Here is a 20,971-nt window from a genome sequence, read left to right as displayed (position 1 = left end):
ATTAACTCCACCGCCCAGGGTGGAGCTCCTCAAGCCCCCAGGATAAACTGAATTGACAGAGGCCTGTGTCCCCTTTGGGAAATGGGTTGGAATAACCCAAGGCCTGAGGGGACCCACGAGGTCATTAAGTACAGGAATTACAAGGGCAGGGGAGATAGTCCCACCATAAAGGTCACAGTCATTGTTTCCTACTGTCCCCCAGCATCCCTTGTCCCACGGGGCTTCCTCTCGGGTTAGAAAGAAAGAAACCATAGTTTACAAACACCTCTTTATTGCAGACATTTCAGGTACAGATACATGGAAGAAGCTGTATTGCAGATTTTATACAGGATGGTTTAAGAGGCAGCAGGCATCTACCTCTCCCCAACCCAAACTTCCCCAAACACAGCAGCTGGAGACCAGTCCCACTGAAATCTGAATATGCTGCCCTGACAAACAGCACATCCAGCTGTGTGTGCCCAGTTCAGCCAGGAAACCTGAGGGGTCTGAGAAAATCTTTATCCTTCTCCCATAGTGGGTGAGGGGAAAGGTATGCCTTTACAGATGGGCCTGAGCTGAGGTGCCCTTTCCAATCCTAAACTCTGACAGCATTAGCCCAAAATTCTGGGTTTGGTTCTAGTCTGCAGTTACTACTTTGCTACTAGGTTTACATCATCCAGTGGTCTCAGGACAGAAGGGCTAGATTTCTACTGGACAAGACCTCTGCCCCCAAAACTGAGGAGCAGAAAAATGTCCTAATAGTTGACTTCCTAGGATTTGAAGGTGTGCAGTGTGTATAACAAATAGGAGGTGGACAGGAAATGTCCTAGAGGTCTGAGAACTGATAGAATATGAATCCTTTATGCTCAGACCGACTTCTCTCATTGTTCCAAATCTACATTCCACCCCAGTGGGGACTAGCTCTGTGGGCAATGATATCCCAAGCAGGTGGTACAGGATCTGGGCTGCCCTTTGCTTAGCTTGGGGGATATGGGCACCCTGGATGGGATCCTGTCCCTTCTGGTGACAGACAAGGTCCCTCTGTCATTTTTGTTGAGACCTCAGCCTAGAGGGCTTGAACCTTGTAGGTTGTGTGTGCAAAGATCTCTTCAGCACAGCAACAGGATTCAGGATCCTCTCCTGCTACTAGAGCCCTGAACCTACCCACGGCAGAGGTCACAGGTGTCAGAACTGACAGCACTGGCTTCCTTGCAAAAGAAGCTCAGGCCAGACCATACTCTCTCCCTGTTTGCTTAACCAAGACCAGCTAGTCTGTGGAGAACTCTGGCCCACAGGGCTTGAGAGTGTGCTTCTGCCTGTGTTCTCCTTGCAGCAGGTACTGCTGAGTTACGACAGGTGGGAGGGTGAGACATGAGAGACAATGGAACAGGGTAGCTGTTGATGCCTAGTCAACTATTAAACTAATTAAAACAATTTAAACTGTTAAGAAAATTTTCGTGTTTTATTGTATCATGAGGCATTGAAACATCTGAACAAATCAATATCTGGGTGGTGAGGCAGCTGCTTTCTCCTTCACTTCTTTGGGTTACTAGAGCAACTTGTCAGTAGATTAAAAAAAAAAAAAAGACAACCTTTTGCATTACTTAAGTCTTTCCAAGGCATGCGCTGGTACAACACAAACTTCTCCCATCAGATGCAACTAGGCTAGTGTCCAAACATCATGCACAACACCTTGGTGGCAGCAGCGCACTGCGCCCACTCCCACTGTGGCCCTGCTTATTTGTGTATGATATTTGGAGCATCTGGAGGAGTGTGATAGTACTGGGAAGAGGAGGGAGGAGGAAACAGCATGAGTGCCTGGCCAGGAGGAGGTCAGCCGAAGTTGTGCAGGGCAAGCCTGAACATGTCATTGGTGCAAACCCAAGCATCATTGATGTTCTTTAATAGGAACATCTGGTGGAACCCCATGATAGGGTCTTCATCAGCCTGTGAGGAGAGAGAAAATGATTCAGTAAGAGGACTAAGAACAGAAAAGGAATTCAGTGGTAGGGGAGTAGGGCAGAGAATGTCAACTTTGGGATCACATCCTCCTGTCCTGGTCTCAAATCCCAATATAACTAATGTGAATACAAATTGATACAATGTATCAAACACTGTACTGGGTACATACAAGCCAACAGATGGCAGCTCCCACTACCATGTGCATTAAAAATACAGATTGTTTCACCAGTTAGCTTCAACAATGAAGCAGAGAATATACCTGCCTTCAAACCCATATCTCTGGGCACAAATGATCAAAATTTTTGAAGAATCTTTTAGTACTTACCATGTAATTTATAGTATCAAAAAAATGCAAACAAGGGCTGGGGAAAAAGCTCAGTTGGTAGAGTGCTTGCCTTGCAATCAATCCCCAGCATGCACGCGCGCGCGCGCACGCACACACACACACACACACACACACACACACAAATAACAACAACAAAATTAAAAACAAAAACAAAACCTGCAAACAGTCTTAGTATTTGACAATGCCATTCAATCCAATCTGGAGAAACTATTGCTAATACTGACAGGGGCTAGGTGAGAAAAGGCTTAAAACTGAATTCACAATGGGATCACAAATGGACAGGGGAAAAACAGTATAAACTTGGGTGATCTGTTTCTTGTTGTGTAATATATAACACTGTAATGGAAAAAGAAAGGCAAGCAGTCTCTAGCCAAAATGGAGAAAAGTGGGATGAGGCCTAACTAAAGTAAGAGTCCAGTTAACCAGTGGTGTCTCCAACATCAACTGGGTTTATGGGAATTAATGTCAACAAAGTAGCAAATTAGTCATTGGGAACTGTAGTTCTAGAGACAGAAACATCAGGAAGAATCTGAAACCAGGTGGGAAGGGACACTGTTAACTATCCTAACTAAGAAAGTAGGCATTGAGTATCTTGGAGATACCTTTTTTTTTTTTTTTAATATTTTTAAATTGTAGATGGACACAATACCTTTATTTTATTTGTTTTCATTTTTATGTGGTGCCAGGGATCAAACCCAACGCCTCACGCACGCTAGGCAAGTATTCTACCACTGAGCCACAACCCTGGCTCCTCTTTTTATTTATTTTTTAATATTTTTAGCTGTAGATGAAACAATATCTTCATTTTATTTATTTTTTTTTTTATGTGGTGCTGAGAATCGAAACCAGTACCTGGCACATGATAGGCAAACTCTCTACAATTGAGCCACAACTCCAGCCCTGGAGATACCTCTTAAATCCTGAGAGCCTAATTAGATACAGAATATCTTAGACAGACAAGAGAAATTGACAGGAAAGTCAGAAAGCATGTCTCTCAGGGTCCACTGCAGAGGCTGGGATATCCCTCCTTCCACAGCCATATTAGACTTAGGAAGCCCTATCCTACCTAGCATTGGGAAAGCACGTGAACCTATTACTGTGAGCACCACTATGACACACGTATTTCTAGGAGACTGGGACCTGGCCAAGGGGCAGTTAAGTTTTCTTGTTTTGGGAAGAGAGACTTACCTTTTTTTTAAATTTTTTTTTTGGTACCAGGGATTGAACCCAGGAGTGCTTTACCACCAAGCAACACCCTTTTTATTTATTTTTTATTTTGAGACAGAGACTCACTAAATTGTTGAGTTTAGCCTTAAACTTGTAATCCTACTCAGCTTTCCAAGTTGCTGGGATTATAGGTGTGAGCCACCATATCTGGATGAAAGAAGTATTTTGAAAACATGATCTGATTTTAATGTTGGAGTACAATAGGTTCCTTCAAGAGTTACTAGGGGTCCAAAGGGCCAGGTAGGTTTGACAAGTTTGACAAGTCTGGATCCCACACAATACTAGGGACTGAATCCGAGGATGCTCTACCACCAAGCTACATCCTCAGACCCTTTTAGTTTTTATTTTGAGATGGGGTATTGCTAAGTTGCTCAGGTTGGCCTCAAACTTGATATCCTCCTGCTTCCACCTCCCAAGAAGCTGGGATTGTAGGCATGTGCCACCATGCTGGAAAGAATGACAGGTCTTGAGAAGAGGAAAGAAAAATGCAGGAGTTCCAGAAATTTGCTTTTCTAGGCAGATGAGGAGCCAGGTCAGGTAATAGCAGTGCGGGCTCCAGAAAGGGACTGCCCCTTAGCACCCAGCTGGATAACCTAATACCCTGAGGTAGTTCAGGGGCCCAAGGGCTTAGCACTATAGCTTAACCCTTCTCCTACACCTTTTGTCTCCTTTCTATATTCCACACTGCTGGGTGGCACATGCCTGTAATCCCAGCAGCCTGGGAAGCTGACGCAGGAAGATCACAAGTTCAAGGCCAGCCTCGCAAAAGCAAGGAGCTCAGCAACTCAGTGAGACCTTGTCTCTAAATAAAATATAAAATAGTGCTGGGGATGTGGCTCAGTGGTTGAGTGCCCCTGAGTTCAATCCCCAGTACTTCCCCCACCAAAAAAATACTCTAGATCATTGTTCTCTATTATAACTTTGCAATAATAGAAATGTTCTGTATCTGTGCTGTACAATAGACTATGACTAACCATGAACATCTAAAATATACCTAGTACAATCGAGAAACTACATTTAAATTTTATTTAATTTTAATAAAATCCAAAATTGTGGGGCTGGAGGTTTAACTTGGTAGTAGAACTCTTGTTAACCATGTGCAAGGTCTTGGGTTCAATCCCCATCATCACAAAACAAACAAACAAATAGCAACAACAACAACAACAAATACGACTAATGGCTATTGTATTGAACTTTGCAGGTCAAGACAGTCACTTTATCTAGCTGTCCCTTAATAAGCAGATCACATACACAGAAAAGGCAGGGGTCCAGAGTTCTGCTATTTGCTTAGGACTACTATAACACTGTAGCAGCACTACTACCTTTAGCTGGCCCACAACCATGCTGATGATGCAGCTATCTGGCGTGGGCTGATGGTCCTGCGCCGTGATGCTGTGCTGGATTTTCTGGAACGGAAGGCTCTGCAAGAGAAAGAATGGGCCATGGGCTGAGGTCTGAAGGGGCAAGGAAGGAGTACCCACACCCAAGCTTGGCTCTTACTTACAGTCAACTTCTCCACAATGGCAGCTTTCCCCTGAAACTGCTGTCCTTCCCACGTAAGGCATGATGCATCAATCTAAAAATGCACAGGAAACCCAGGGTCAGGGCCTCAGTACAAGGAATATCTCTTCTTAAGACCTGAGAAAGGGTCTTATTTGACAAAATGAGTCCACACTTCAGTTTTCCTGTCCACAAACAGGGGAACTAAGGTAGTTCCAAAGTTTATAGTATCAACAACTTTTAAAATCACACCCCATTGGTCCATGGGCCCAGACTCTAAATGCCTATTTAACAAAATATACTTACTGATTTCATTTCCCATTGTTATTTAAGAGCCTCTAATCTCCATGGGCTCCAGGAGGGCCATATGTGGCCAGTGCTCAGCCAAAAGCCATCCTGCCACATGGTTAGTAAGCATCAGCCCCAGAGATGTCATAAGAAATAATTTGGGCCGGGCACGGTGGCCCACTCCTGTAATCCCAACAGTTTGGGAAGCTGAGACAGAGGATCACGAGTTCAAAGCCAGCCTTAGCAACGGTGAGGTGCTAAGTAACTCAGTGAGATCCTGTCTCTAAATAAAATACAATATAGGGCTGGGGATGTGACTCAATAGTTGAGTGTCTCTGAATTCAATCCCTGGTACCCCCCGGCCAAAAAAAGAAAAGAAAAGAACTTGGGCTGGATGTTGTAGTGCTCACCTATAACCCCAGCTTCTTGGGAAGCTGAGGCAGGAGAATTACAAGTTCACAGCCAACCTGGGTAATTATAATTAGCAAGACTCTGTCTTGAAATAAAAATTTAAAATATGGGCTGGGGATGTAACTCAGTGCTTGCTTAGCATGTATGAGGCCCTGAGTTCAATCCCCAGTTCTACAAAAACAAAACAAATTTTAAAAAAATAAATAACTTGGAAAAATCCCAAGTTTATTACCATTTCCAGGTCTATGGCTGAGTTTTCCGTGGCCCTTCTAGGTACTCGAGTCGGGGAGGAATGGAGGCTAACAAGGCCTCTTCAAGACGTAGCCTGGAACCCTAGACTACCATCAACAGACAAAATGCCACATGGGATCCATTAAATTAGCCCTTTGATGCCTTCCCTTTCTTCAGAGATAGAATTCAAAAGAGCCTCTGCTACTTCCAGTGATGACATTAGGCAAGCTACTTATTTTTCTGAGTCATAATTTCCTAATCTTCAAAGGGGAAATGTGCTAAGGATTATGAAACAATGTATAGTAAGTGCTCTTTTAGGACTTTGCTAAACTCTCTGTGTCAGACCTGCTTTATTTATTTTTTCAGAACCATAATCGACAAGATTTATTTTGACTTTAATTTCTTTGCTAAAATTTAATTTTGAGGGCTGGGGATGTGGCTCAAGCGGTAGCGCGCTCGCCTGGCATGCATGCGGCCTGGGTTCGATCCTCAGCACCACATACCAACAAAGATGTTGTGTCCGCCGAGAACTAAAAAATAAATATTAAAAATTCTCTCCTCTCTCACTCTCTCTTTAAAAATAAATAAATAAATAAATTTTAATTTTGAGTATTTAGTTTCTTCCTTAGAAAAAAAAATTTTTGATTTTTTTTTAAATATATGACAGCAGAATGCATTACACTACATATTACAAAGCCTGCTTTATTTGAGAGAAGATGAGACCAAACGTGCTTTAGGCACTGGGTTTGATCCCCAGCACTGGAAAAAGAAAAAAGTCTCTATTTGTAATGACAATCATCTTAACCTTAATATTTGTTTTTTTTTTTTTTTTTTTTTAGAGAGAGTGAGACAGGGGAGAGAGAGAGAGAGAGAGAGAGAGAGAGAGAGAGAGAGAGAGAATTTTTAATATTTATTTTTTAGTTCTCGGTGGACACAACATCTTTGTTGGTATGTGGTGCTGAGGATCGAACCCGGGCCGCACGCATGCCAGGCGAGCGCGCTACCGCTGAGCCACATCTCCAGCCCATTAACCTTAATATTTGTAATACTTATGCTGGGTTTGGTCTTTCACTGCTAAAAGTCCTTTCTTTCTTCTAAAATTTCTAATTGTTCCCTGACTTTTTTTTTTTTTTTTTGAGAGAGAGGTGAGAGAGAGAGAGAATTTTATTTTATTTTTTTTTTATTTTTTTAAAGAGAGAGAGAGAGAGAGAGAGAGAGAGAGAATTTTTTTTTAATATTTATGTTTTAGTTTTCGGCGGACACAACATCTTTGTTTGTATGTGGTGCTGAGGATCAAACCCGGGCCGCACGCATGCCAGGCGAGTGCGCTACCACTTGAGCCACATCCCCAGTCCCTGTTCCCTGACTTTTTAAAGTTAGACCTTTAAAAAGGAGACTTTTTGCCCACAGCCTAACCAACCTCTGAGGCTATGCCTGGATGAATCATATCACTCCCATCCTGGGCAGATCTGCTAGCAGTGGCCTAATCAATTGCATCTCTATGACCGAATTTCAGGCAGGGTCAAGTACAAGTATAAATGAACACCATTAAAGTAGTAGTAAACAATGTCTACATAGAAGGGTTTCATTTCCCACGTGTTCAGGGGCTTTTGGCTCCAAGGGAAGCTGAACCTGGGGTTCCAAGAGAGCTCAGCTCTACCCTGAAGATGCTCATAGCTGCTGCCTCCAGAGAGTACCATAAGCCTCAGCCTCTGCCTGCTGCTACCCAATCTGGACTAGAGGCACTCTCAGGACCATGGGCCCTGATAAGGTGGTGACCACATGGAATGGTAAGCCCAGAATCCTCTGTCCAAGACAGTAGGATCCCCGTTCTTATGGAAGATGACAAAAGGAAATATGTAGTTGGACCAGGCCTTGATTCTCCTTTCCTATAAACAGAAACTCATAGAGGAAGAGCCAGGACAGCCCAAACTTGTGAAGTGGACACACTGGCCCAACATCTTTTTAAAGTATATATATAGTTTTTAGTGTAGATGGACACAATACCTTTATTTAATTTATTTATTTTTATGCAGTACTGAGGATTAAACTTAGTGCCTCACACATGCTAGGCAAGGGGTTTACCACTAAGCTACAATTCCAGCCCACTGGCCCAACATCTGAATTGATCCTCTGAAGTTCTACTCTGGCCATAAAGCTGAAGACTTACATAAATTGCACCTAGTTGGGTTCTGTCATTATCAAATAACTGGTAGTAATGTTGAATGAAGCTGGATCCAATCTGCTCCCAAATTGGCTTATCTCCCATTCTGGAGCGTCACCCAGCGTCACTGAGACCTGCAAGAACAGTGAGACAAAAAGGCAAGCGTTGGTACTCCAAGATGAGGAGGTAGTCAGCCACTGACCCCTACCCCTTCCCTGGCCTCATTGCACAGGGAATCCTTTGCTGAGGTTTGTTCTCTTAAGGAACATGGAGAAATCCTAGGGATTTGATAAGAGATCTCCTTCCAAGCTAGACCAATGCTAGAAGCCCAGAGAAGGGCCAAAGTCAGTTCTTCCTTTGAGGAGCTCTTGGTTGATGAGTCAGAGTACCAAGGTTGTGGAGCATACAGGATAGGTGTTGAGGGTTGAGCCCTGAGAAAGGAAAATCAGAGCAGATCCTGCAATGTCCAATAAGGAGTAGGCCCTTGAAATAGAAGCTAAGCAATTGCTCCAGCCCCCTATGTTTTCATTTAATCCTTTCAACAAGCTATAAACCAGAGTTACTACTATCCTTCCTACTTCACAGACCAGAAATTACCGATGTCTATGTATGGAATGTTTCAATTGCAGACCTCAGGCCCCCACACTGTCCCAGGGTTTTGTTGGCAGGTGGGGGAAGATCCATTGACAATAGGGAAGTGATGGCTCCTCGAGGCCCACTTCTAACAAAAAGAACAAAAATAACTCCGTTAATCTCAAAGGAGCAGTTGGCATCTGTGAGGTTAGTTGATATCCGATTTGGTCCTTTCTGGGGCATTTCTCCATTGATGAGGATGACTTTTCCCTGCCTCAGAGCTGGGGCCATGAGTTCAGAGGATCAGAGTAATGATAGCTGAGGGGTATGGAAAAGGGGAAAACAATAATTTCTTTACATCCTCCCATCCTAGTACTGCCTTATCCCTAGGGGGTATCTTGAAGGGAGTCCCCCTCCTGGCCACAGATAATAATCTCTAGGACTCCAAATAGAAAGCCCAAGCCCTGGGTGAGAGGGCCCACATTTCTCTGCACCTCATGTTCTGTAGTTGTCTTTGAATGGAGAGGAGCATGCCCTGTCTGATAATAGGACTGTGAGCCAAAGCAGAGAGGAAGTGGGTTCAATTCCAACAGACAATCATGACATCAGTCACTACCCTAAAGGGATTTCTTCCTCAGTCTCCCCAGTAAAACGGGGATCCTAACCCTAATGTTGCCAGTGGTTGTGTAGCTTCACTGGAGAACTTGGTTAAATTCCTTGTTTAATGTGGTAAATAAGACTCACTCAAGTCCCTGTGACTTCACCCTAGGCCAGAGAAGCCAGAAGGTACCAACAGTTACAACACAGCCAATCCCCCAGCCTATGACCAATAATCCAGCCAATGAGGATCTAAGAAACTAAGCCAATTTTTAATTTTAGGTCCCCTAAGAGGTAGTAGCACTAAAAATAGAAGCTCAATACTGGGATGACTAAGAAATGTCCAGGAAGGTCTAGAATAAGCAGAGAAGAAAGCTTGGATCTGGCCACGCCTATACATAGGAACAGAAGGTGTCTCAATTCATACTCTGCTACAAAAAAGTCAACTAGTGGGAGAAGCAAAGGACTCATTATCTAGTCTCAGTTGTTCTCTTGGGTACTTTTTCAAGAGGTTAGACAAAAGCTGTACCCACAGAGAAACTCAGAGTACCTGAGGCAGGGCATAGCCTCCCATCACATCTCTGCCCCTCCACCTAGTATTCACTGTGCTTAGTTCTCTCAATCCTGCCCCAATTCTACAGCATCCCCCATGATACCTTGCCCAATCCCCAGACCTCTGGGGGCAGGGGTAGATTGCAGGAATGAATTGAGCCATCTCTCCTGCCACAATCCATGGCAGGGTTGGGCAGCCTTCAGGGCAGGTCCCAGAAAAAAATGTATGCCAATCAGAAGACACAGTACCAGCAGATATCTGATGGCATGTAAACAGAGGGCAGGAAAGCAGAAAGTCGGAGATGGAGAAAGGGGTACTGGGACTGGAAGTTGATGCAAACACAAGAAAAGTGCTGCCACATGGTAGGACAGAGAAAGTATGGGGGTGTGTTTTCCTTTTCCATTATTGTTCTTAATGGTATGATAACTTTCTAATACAAAAACTACTTGATAAGAGTTCTGGTGGAGGGATAAAGGAACAGAAGGGCTTCCTAATTTGGTGGGGCATAGTGAGCTCACCACCCATCAGTGTGTTAATACTGGGGCTTCTAGTCAGGGCCAGCACTTGTTCTCCATGAACTTTCCACTCCCAAGCTCTAAAACACAAAGCTGGCCACATTCCTACCCTACAACACCCTCAACCTTGGTTGAAAGACCAAATCCCCAAAGCTCTGCCAATGGTCATCCATTGTCCACTTATCCCTATCCCTATCTTATCAATCATTTTCTCCTACTTTTATCTAGTAATGCCAAACACATACACATACCATAACTTGTCTAGTACTTGCTTACCTGGATTTATGCACAGGTGAGTCTCCTGCCAAGATAACCTCATCTGCCTGATCAGTTCTGGCTCTTCCCCCAAAAATCAACCTGTGTGCAAACCCTTATTAATATATAGGCCTTGCTCCTCTGCCCAGGAACACTGTGGCTCTGGGCTGTGGGTATTCCAGGTGAAGGGCTGGCAAGCCTTGACTATGTTCCTAACACATTTACTATGGAAATAACAGCCTGTAAGGAAACAAAATGCCAAGGCTTAGCGGCAGCCTCACATCACGTTGAGGACTGACCTTCATCCTGATGGCTTCTCCTACAGCTCTTCTGAGAGGCCGCTGACCACATCATCTCCTGTTTCACCCCAACCGTCCGCTGGCTGACAGGTCAGACTCCTCGAGGAGCTATCATCACCCACTGAGCATCAGCCTCCACTGACCCTTAGGTCTCTGTGGGTGCAAAGACCCTCTGAGAATGTCTCAAAAACTGTGGTCCTTTCCCAAGAAATGTGCACAGAGGTAGGATTGCCCCCACTTTATGAACGATTTCAGATTGTTCTGACTCCCTAAGGGTTAGCTACCATTCCCAGCTGCCCAACTTTGTCTCTTGCCGTCCACTTCCTTCCCTCTTTGGCAGCCACATTAGGCATTTTCCTGATTCTGGAAATTCTGCTTTTCTTACCCAAGGGCTTTGCAAATATTGCTTTTCCTATTTGGCTCACTCTTGCCCCAACACCCCTGGCTCCATGTCATAAACGTCAATCAAATGTTACCACCTCATCAACACTTTACTGACTTCCCAGTTTAGATAGCCCACCAGATACTCATTTTACCTGCTGTACTGTTTTCTCAGCACCACATAGATTGTCCCACTTATATACTTTTTTATGGTCTGTTTCCCTGATAAAGGCACCTCTCTAGTCACCCCTATTTCATGGTGCCTGGTTCAACAATAACTTTTTTTTGATTGACTGCATAAATTCATGGGACTCCTTGTCTGGAGGAGTCAATGCTGGCAAATCCTGCTCAATTTAAGTGGCCCAGTGACCCACTTCCCCCCGGCCCACACCTTCAAAGTTGCCAGGAAATGATCCTTTGTCATCTATCCAGTTATCTGTGGAGTGTCAGGTGGGGCTTAACCAACACTGTCTCACTAAAGGTTCTTGTCATCTGAGGGGCAACTGTAGCTGAATAGCAAACATACAGCCATCCCTTCAAAGATCTAGCTGCTAGCCTGCTCCACCTTTCCCTTGTTGTGTGACCCTCTGACTCTGTTTCATCAGTAATTGTGGGCATATGAGAGAAATAACTGAGATCATAGAGGACCCAGTTGAGAGGAATTCTAAGTCAACACTAGGAAAAAGACCTTAGCCTCTTACAGGTAGGCCCTTTGACCCAGAAATGGCAACTGTCTAGCCCACCACTCCTCTGCCTCAAGTCTATAAAGAGATGCCCGATGACAGAACCCTTTCTAAACTAAACAACAGAGGTCTAGCCCAGCACTGTACAAGCCTATTCTTCCTCTTCTACCTGGATGGTAGAATTTCCAGAGCCATTGGGCTACTCTGATTTATCCAGAAGTGGAATCCTGAGACCACATTCTGGTCTCTCTGCCCTGCATTTGCACCTCATTTCTCAAGTGGCTCACAAGATCTCTGGGGCCTCAGTCTTTTCATATGTGAACTGAGAGCTTCATGCCATTAACTTTGTCAGGTATACAGGGACTTGATTAAGGGAAGCCCCTAAGTGACCACTCCTGGTTTTATTTCCCCATTACTGGGGATTGAACCCAGGGCCTTGCTCATGCTAGACAAGTGCTTTACCACTGAGCTACATCCCCATCCTCTAAGTAACCACTCCTGTGGTCTGCCACTACTATGCCTGGACAACATTGCTGTGACATCCCAAGACTGAGAACAGCAGGGAAATAAAGGTATAAACAGAGTTCACAGTGGGTAAAAGAAACACCTCCTCTAAGTCAAACTCTTCCACATGTCCTCTTCTTTGAGCTTCACAACAAGGCTATAAGGCTGGTATGAGTATCTTCACTCGTAGATGAAGAAGCCATGACAAGGTTAAGAAGCAATTCGAGCCAGGAATAGTGGTACCAGCACTGTAATCCCAGCAATTCAGCTGAGGCAGCAGAAACCCAAGCTGAAGACCAGCCTGGGAAACTTAGTGAGACCCTGTTGCATTTATAAAAAAGAGCCAGGCACAGTGGCATACGCCTATAATCCCAGTGGCTTAGGAAACTTGAAGGCAGGAGGATTACGAGTTTGAATGCAGCCTCACTAAGGTCCTAAGCAACCTAACAAGACACTGTCACAAAAATAATAAGGGCTGAGGATGTGGCTCAGTGGTTAAGCACCCCTGGTTCAATCCCTGAATTCCTGGCACAAAAAAATAAATAAATCTTAAAAAAAAAAAAAAGGCTGGAAACGTAGCTCAGTGGAAGAGAGCTTGCTGAGCATGTCTGAGACCTTGGGTTCAATCCCCAGCACTGTCAAAAAAAAAAAAAAAAAAAAAGGAAGGAAGGAACAAAGGAATACAGGAAATCAAGACCATAAAAGGCCTCTAGCAGTTAGCATTACAATGTCCATGAAGATGAGCAGGACTGGAATAGCTGAGAACCAATGTGGGGCAAAAGAACATATAAAGACAGCAAAATAAGGTGGGAACAGAGCCCAGGCCTTTCCTTCCCGTTTGAAATCAGCAAGCTCCATACAACTCAGGATGGAAAATACCTGAGCACATGCTCACCAGGTCAAAGCAGGTTTAATATAGTGACAAATTCTTAGGACTGAAATCACCTGCAAGCAGAAGGGCTCCACACAGAGAACCTTCAAGGGGTCAGCAGACCTTCTAGTTTCTATCCTGGGGAAACCAAGTGGCTCCAATGGAGTAGTGGAGGCTTTAAGAAATAACCACTGGTCACAGTGATCAAGAGGTCGAGGCAGGGGGATGCAAGTTCCAAGGCCAACCTGGACAATTTGGCAAGACCCTGTCTTAAAATAAAAAATGGTAAAGGGCTGGGAGTGTAGCTCAGTGGTAAAGCACCCTGGATCCAGTCCCCAATACCAAAATAACTAAATAAATAAAAGAGAAAAGAAAAACAAGCACACAAACAGCCAATCAACCCATCTGGGAACATAGCTCATTAGTAAAACGCTTGCCTAGGGGCTGGAGATGTGGCTCAGCGGTAGCGCGCTCGCCTGGCATGCGTGCGGCCCGGGTTCGATCCTCAGCACCACATACCAACAAAGATGTTGTGTCTGCGTAGAACTAAAAAATAAATATTAAAAAAAAAAAAAAAAAAAAACGCTTGCCTAGCATGTGTGAGGCCCAGGTCTGATTCCCAGAAGAAGAAAGAAAGAACATTCTGGAATTTTCCCAGTTAACCGAGGATAATGAGGTGAACAGTTCCAAGGCTCCCCAAACAACCCTTTCTCAGGAGGATAAGGATCAGAGTGAGGTTGGGATATATATTCTTCATCTCTGTGGTAGCCCTATGTCTAGCCTAGGGACTTATGGAGTCAGCACACAGCATGTACCAGCAACAAAAAAGGAATAAGGCCCAAGACAGTGAAAGAAAGTTCTCAGCCATATATCTACCAACAGTGGGAACCCTGGGGCCAAAAAGCAGGTCTACCTTGTGTCCCTGTTCCTTGCTAAGACACTTTCTCAGCCATAGCCAGACCTGAGCTAAGCATCCTGCCAGGAGCATACACTCCAAATAATAGAATAAGAAGGGAGATGGCAGCACATAGGCCTGATGGCCAGAGCATTGACCAGAACAATCATTCACATGGCCTGAAAGTCATCCCAGGGATAATCCACAAACTGCTGCCTCCCTTAGGGATAGATAGGGCTGGTTCCTCTATGGCTCACCCTGCAAAGATGCCTTATGGTCACTATTCTAGGAATTCCTGCCACATATAGTCAAAGTTGGGAAACAGGTAGGTGACTTAAACTGAATTCAAAACACAAACATCTTCAAATGGCCCACCTGAAAAAATTATACAAGAAGTCCAGCATAAGGTTCAGCTCCATATCAGCCCAAAAAAATCCTGTCCAACTTTCAAATCCCATTTTGTGGAAAACTTTCTAGATCCACTCACCTGTCCTCTAAGGACTATTTCTCTGTCTTGGAGGCCTTGTTGAGAAGTGGGGAACTAGATTCTAAAACAAGCAGCACCATAATTTCTAAAGTCCCTGTTGGCCAGGTGAGGTGGTACACACCTATCATTCCAGCTACTTGAGATTAAGGAAGAAGAATCACCAGTTTAAGGTCAACCTACAAAACTTAGTGAGACCCTGCCTCAAAAAATAAAAGGGCTTGGGGCTGGGGCTGGGGCTCAGTGGTAGAGCGCTCACCTAGCATGTGCGAGGTCCTGGGTTCGATCCTTAGCACCACATAAAAATAAATAAATAAATAAAATATTTTTAAAAATAAAAGGGCTGGATGTAGTTCAGTGGAAGAATATTTGCCTAGCATGTGTAAGGCCCTGAGTCCAATCCTTAGTACTGGGGAAAAAAAATTCTCTTCTGGCTCCTGTTCACCTTCCCAATACCTCAGGCAAGGGTCATCTGCTGAAACACCCAAAAAGCCTCCATGACCAGGTCTCTAGGGAGGAAGGGAGCCCCTGTATCTCTTATGCTGGAAAGATATCCTAATGGGCACTACTCTAGGTACAACTGCTTGGCACTTGAATCAAGCTGACCATGAGAGTTTCAATCAAATTGGCAGAAGCCACACACCCAGGGGACTGAAAGGCCACGGAAAATGCTGGGGAGATTCCTAGCCACTATGAAAACCCTTAGCAGACTCCTGGAAGACCAAAGAGCAGGTTGCAACTCAATAGTCACAGCAATTTAGAGTGGTGGCAGCCTCACTCAAATCTTTGTGAACCCACAATCCAGAGGTATACCTCCCTCGGCAGTTTCTGCCAGACATAGGAGAGGAAGGGGGATCCACCAAGTCTTTTCTCTTCAGTCCTCTGATCATTCAAAAGCCTCCTCTCCTACACATGATTAAGGGACCCTGCAGGTAGGTCTCTTCAACAAGGCCCTCAGCACATAATACCAACATGATCCTGTCTGTCACCCCCAACATGGAGACCTCCTTTCCCCAGCACCAGGCTAGGTAGTATTCATTTTTCATCTTATGCCCAGAGGTGTACATACAGAGAAGGCCAAAGGCTGAAAAAATAAATAAAAAATAAAAAAGATCATTTAGAGAAAAGCAAAACCAAAAAACCCTCACAATCACTGCCAACAAAGAGGAAAAAAATTCACACCAGATACTAATGCCTCAGTAAGGAAATCCTGACATTTTGACATAATGTAACTTCCAGTTCTAAAATTTGAGAATTCTCTATCTCCCTTAAATCATTAATCCCATACCAACTCACCAATGGCAAAGACACCAGAATAAAGCAAGACCTGGCTCAGAGAGAAGTGTATTCCTGGTCATTAAGGGACCAAACTTGTTTTCAGTATTGGAGACTAAATCCAGGGCTACCATACTAGGCAAGCATGCTCGCCCTGAGCTATATTGATCCTTTTTTATTATTTGAGGCAGGGTCTTAGCTAATGTCAAACTTGTCATCCTTCTGCTTCAGCCTCCTAAATAGGGATTACAGATATGTATGACTGTGCCCAGCAAACAAATTTTGAGTTGAATGAAAGGCATCTTCACAACCTGCTCCTTGCTTATACAGACATATACCAACTGCCCCATGTCAGGCTCCACGTTCCAAGTTAGTCCTACATGAACAGAGGGCACAGATAAGATCCTGAAGAACCTCAGAGTTCTCAGATGAGAAGAGAATCTAGATGGCCTGCCAAGTTCCAGAAAGGTCAAGGACTTCTCATAGTCAGGACTAGCAAGACAAACTCCAGACAAAAGTTACAAAAGGGATTACAGTAGGAGGGAGGGACCTGAATTCCTCCTACTCCAGGGTAACCTTGAAGAATGAATAGTATCTTTTTGATCCTGCAGGTTCTGGGACTCTAGCTCAGTAGTAGAGTGCTTGCCTAGCAAGTGCAAGGCCCTGGGTTGGATCCTCAGAACCAAAACACAAAAACCAAAAAAAACACTAGCCCTGTAGTCAAACTACCCAAGACCTGGCAATATACAAACTAATCCATGACCATAAGCCCACCTCACCTGAAACCTGTGTACTAGAAAGCACCAATAAAATCCAGAGGCTCTTGAAATAACTATTTCTAGTTCTAAGAGAAGCTACCTCATTAACCCTACACATGTTCTGTGGGTAGTTCCTTTTCTTACTGCCCAATTCCATTGGTAAACCAGGTCTCTCCTGAGCCTACTGAATGGACCTGATTTCTAAAGGCCAAGATGTGGATTAGGAAAGTTAATTCCAGAGAAGGTAGTCCCTGGAGAGATCTAAGGAGCATTCTTTGCCTATTCTTCTGGACCAGAGAGAATCATTAGACAGAGCAATTCAACTAAAGGAAAACTTCTAAGTCAAGAACAGAATGACCAGAAAAATATCATCTGGGGAAATATTCAAGAGAAAGAAAAAGGACAGGGCCAGTGGTTGTCTGCATTATGGGCTTAATCCAGCCTTCCTAAGAGACCTAGCATTTTGCTTGCTGCTGAGGCCTAAGTCTGCAGAGATGGAGCTGCTGTGGTCCCTTCAAAACCTGTGGCTCAAAAGCTGCAGAGGAATCAAGGCTTAACAAATTATTACTCCCAAGTCCCAGGATTTTTCTCTGAACTAATTTCTTAATTTATTTCGGTGGGGTCTCTGGTACCATTATTAAGGGCACTTTCCCAAGACCCAATTGGCTTCCTCCCTGTTCACAGGCAGCTCCAACTGTTGGGATGGGGAAGCCTGGCTTTCTGCAGCTTCCAGCTCTATTTCTGCCACTCAGGCTTCAAAAGGGCCCTGCAGAGTCTGAATCTGACACCTACAGCTCAAATGCACCCCACCCTCAAGATCCCTTCCACCTTGGTGTCTTGTTTGGCACTAGGTTCAAGGAACTCAGGCCTGGATTCTACTTCCCCTTGCAATAAGCCGCACCTAGTCATCCCATTCTTAAGGAGTCATCCTCTTCTGCGGGGCAATTCTATGCTTAATCCAGGAGGTCCCGACGTCAAAACTGGACTGTGCCTAAAAGGTCTAACAAAACCTTAGGCTCACACTTCCAACTTCATCTTTTTGGCTTCTTTCCTCCCTTTCTCCACTAACACAGCCTGCCAACACACCCGTAGCTGGGACCTGGTAACTGAGCCGCACTACCACATCAGGTTCACATTTCCCCAAACTGGCTACAGGTAAAGTCCCACGTGGAACTCTCGCGCCCAATTCCCCGACCCTAGCCTCCATGCAGAAGCTAGCATGGGTTCCACCACAGGAGCGGTAGATTTCGTGCACTCCTAGCAGGCAGCCAGGCAGGGAGCGGAGCGTTCACTTACATCCTGGCATGACTATAATCTGGGACCCAGTAAGAGTCCCAAGCCCCGACTGCGGCAGGCGGGCACCCTTACCCATGCTGGCTCTGGAGTGAGCCGGGTGGCGCTGCCCATCCCCGGATCTTCGAAGGCGGGTGGCGGGACGCGGGGATGGTGTCTGCCCGCTAGCCTGCCCGGAGAGCTTTCGGGATTCGAGCAGGCCGGGCCAGGCCAGACGGGGCGGGGCCCGGAGCGCCCCATCCAGATGGTCCGAACTAGAGAAAAAGGCCTGGCCACAGCGCAGTCCGGCGCACGAGCCACCGCACTGTATAGCCCGGATAGGCGCCAGTCTGGCTCTCCGCGTTCCCCCAGGCCGCCGCTTCAGAGGACCGGCGGGAGGCGGAGCCGCGCGCCACACATGGCTCGGGCCCCGCGCGGCTTCGGGCCGTCGGGGGGGGAGGGGAGGGGCCTCCCGGAAACTCGCAGCAGAGGCTCCCGGCGGCCTAGAGCGCGGCTCTTGCGGCCCAGCCCCCGCCCCGGCACGCTGGCCCCAACACTCACCCGAGGGGCTGGCACGATGGCGGCAGCGGCGGCGGCAACCCAGCACGGTCTGCGACCGACTGTCCCTTCCCCCCTGCCTTCCCTCGCCCACCCCGTTGCACTCTGGGAAATGCAGTCCCGCCGCTCTCCTTTTTGGCATTAGCACATCAAGAGAAAACTACAGTTCCCGGTGTGCTATGCATGGAGGCCCAGACACGGCCCGCAGCGCGGGAGGAGAGGCTAAGTCAGGGAGGGAGGCTACCCGGGAGAGCCCCTGAGAATTGTGGTCCAGCGGAAGCCTCTGGAACACGAAGGTTGGCGCCAGGGTAGGGTCAGGGCTCTGTTGTCGCCCGGTCCCAGCGGGCCGGCCCCGCCCAGGCTGTGCGGCAATGGGTGGTTAGCCCCGCCTCTGTAGGAGGCCGGCCTGGCCCCGAGCTGGCCGGGGCGTCCCTCCCTGGGCCCCTGGGATGTTCGGCTCGCGAAACCCCGCTGCCTTTGGGCTCCGGCTGCCAATTCGAGCTGAGCCATGAGGACTTAAGCCAGCTCGGGCGGAACCCAATTTCTGCTGTCCCACCATTTGGGAGCTCTGCCCCGGGGCCAGTTGGGCCTAAAGCTGGTTTCCAGCAGACCAGACTTCTTGGGTGAATCTCAGATGCCCCTCAGGTGGGGCTTTCTGGAGTGATTACTCACATTTCTACAGCGGGATCTTCAAAACATTCTAAATTTTGTCTTTTCTTTCCAGCAGATAGCTATGAGTTTGATTTTTATTAAGAGAAATAACTAGCTCACCCAAAACTTTTCCCGATATTTAAAGGACTAGGAAATCAGTAAACCCTTCTCCCATCCTTTGCCCTTTACTTTCAACACCCTTTTCTTCGTTTCCCTGGTAACACAAACATCTGAAGGAAAGCTTATCTGTAGGTCAGGTTCATGCTGGGCAAATGGCTCTGCAGCCAACCTAGGACACCACAAGAAAGGGAAATAGCTTTAAGCCTTCTCTCCTGGCCTAAGATCTCTCAGTACTCCTGTTTTGCACCTTTAGCCACCCACACTTGCCTCCTGGGATGACTGGTAAGATCAAGCTAAACTTGATTAAATCCCAGGACTGTTCAGACCACTTTACCTATCTAAATGCTTCTACTACTCAGTCACTGAGAACTCTCTTCTATTACCTGCTAGTGGTACACCTGCACCTGGGGCTTTTCTTGCTCGGTGAACTGTCCTCCTCCTCCCCTGGAAATCAAAACAGGTTGTGTGCAAGACACTGGAAAGGGTCCAGGGAGTGCTGCTGAGAGGTTCAAGAGAAACAAAGTACATCAGCAGCATCCCTTGAAAGAACAGGAGCTCAAGGATACACTAAAGAGCAAGACCCAAGCCTGGGAAAGCCTCCACTCCAAGGAAGGAGAGTGGTGATATGTGAGAGACCAGTCTGATAAGGCTCAGATGGTCTGGAATTGCAGAGCTATGCTTCTACCATCTGATTACCAGCCAGCTAGTCCTTGAAAGGCAAAGATCCAATCCGGTACCCCAAGCGCGCCCCTATACAACCTATGATGTACCCTCCTTCCTCACAAAAGATTGTTTCCCACCTCAATGCCAAGGGACCAGAAGGGAAACAGATTAGTTTTCGGGCCATTCCAGGTCACAGCCACACAGGTGGCTCTGTTCAGAAGAGAAGGAAGTCATTTAATAGTGCCCCATCACTCATAGTAAACAAGATAGCTCCAAAGGCATTCACCTCTAGATTGGCTTTGAGCTAAATTACTTGGTGCTATAGATAAAAATGTTACTCTTTCAGCCCCCCCCCCCCAGTAGCAGTCAAAAAATAAAGGCAGCCAAAAACATGAGTCAAGGGCTCACAAATTCCAACTCCTTAATGCCCTCTTTGGATAGCTCTTTCACACTGAAGGTGTACCAAGGCCAAGGTATCTGTACAAGAGTCCTGAGTATTGCAGGACCCATGGCTGCTTCCAGCTGTGGTCTTCGTGGCTTAAGTAATTGCATGCATATGTGTACCCAACACTGTGCTAGGCCTTTGGAAGGAAATGATGAGCAAACTTCAATACCAGCTGAAAATTTAAGAGAATTTAAAACTCTGAGAGATAGGAGGATCTGAACAGTTCCTCTTAGACTTCATCTTAGTCTCAGTTTCACCTTCTTGTTAAAAGGACATAAGGAGAAAACCAATGGGACTTTCGGTGCAGTTTCCAAATTCTTTGGGGTGAGCTGGGCCAGGAACTCTACAAGGACCTTGAGGCCAGGGTCCATGTGCTTAAGGTCACTTTATAGAGAAACCTGAAGAATATCTATTCTCAGGGGCATCCTGGTCTTTCAAATAGGCCTATTTCCCCAAATTTCAAGAACACTTAGCTGAATTTTTATAAAAATAAAATGGCGAAACAAAAATA

General features: G+C 45.9%; 1 protein-coding gene across 1 annotated transcript; it reads right to left on the bottom strand.

Moving 5' to 3' along the window:
• Window positions 1-251: 251 nt before the first annotated feature.
• Window positions 252-18,691, bottom strand: Nutf2 (nuclear transport factor 2). Its single transcript, XM_026413241.2, has 5 exons — window positions 18,585-18,691; window positions 8,115-8,242; window positions 5,019-5,090; window positions 4,837-4,935; window positions 252-1,926 (listed from the first exon to the last, which is right to left on the bottom strand). Exons 2-5 carry the CDS (start codon window positions 8,211-8,213, stop codon window positions 1,813-1,815), a joined length of 384 nt encoding a protein of 127 aa, XP_026269026.1. The 5' UTR covers window positions 8,214-8,242; window positions 18,585-18,691; the 3' UTR covers window positions 252-1,812.
• Between the last annotated feature and the right edge of the window lie 2,280 nt (window positions 18,692-20,971).

This window comes from Urocitellus parryii, chromosome 15 (assembly GCF_045843805.1).
Source record: "Urocitellus parryii isolate mUroPar1 chromosome 15, mUroPar1.hap1, whole genome shotgun sequence".
NCBI classification, from domain to species: Eukaryota; Metazoa; Chordata; class Mammalia; order Rodentia; family Sciuridae; genus Urocitellus; species Urocitellus parryii.
This window is presented reverse-complemented; position numbering and strand designations above follow the sequence as displayed.

Coding starts and splice junctions, on each gene's coding strand:
- Nutf2 (XM_026413241.2), bottom strand. CDS start 8,213: ATGGGAGATAAGCCAATTTGGGAGCAGATTGGATCCAGCTTCATTCAA. Junction 4,936..5,018: donor CCATTGTGGAGAAGTTGACT/GTAAGTAAGAGC, acceptor TTTCTCTTGCAG/AGCCTTCCGTTCCAGAAAAT. Junction 1,927..4,836: donor TGGTTGTGGGCCAGCTAAAG/GTAGTAGTGCTG, acceptor CTCTCCTCACAG/GCTGATGAAGACCCTATCAT.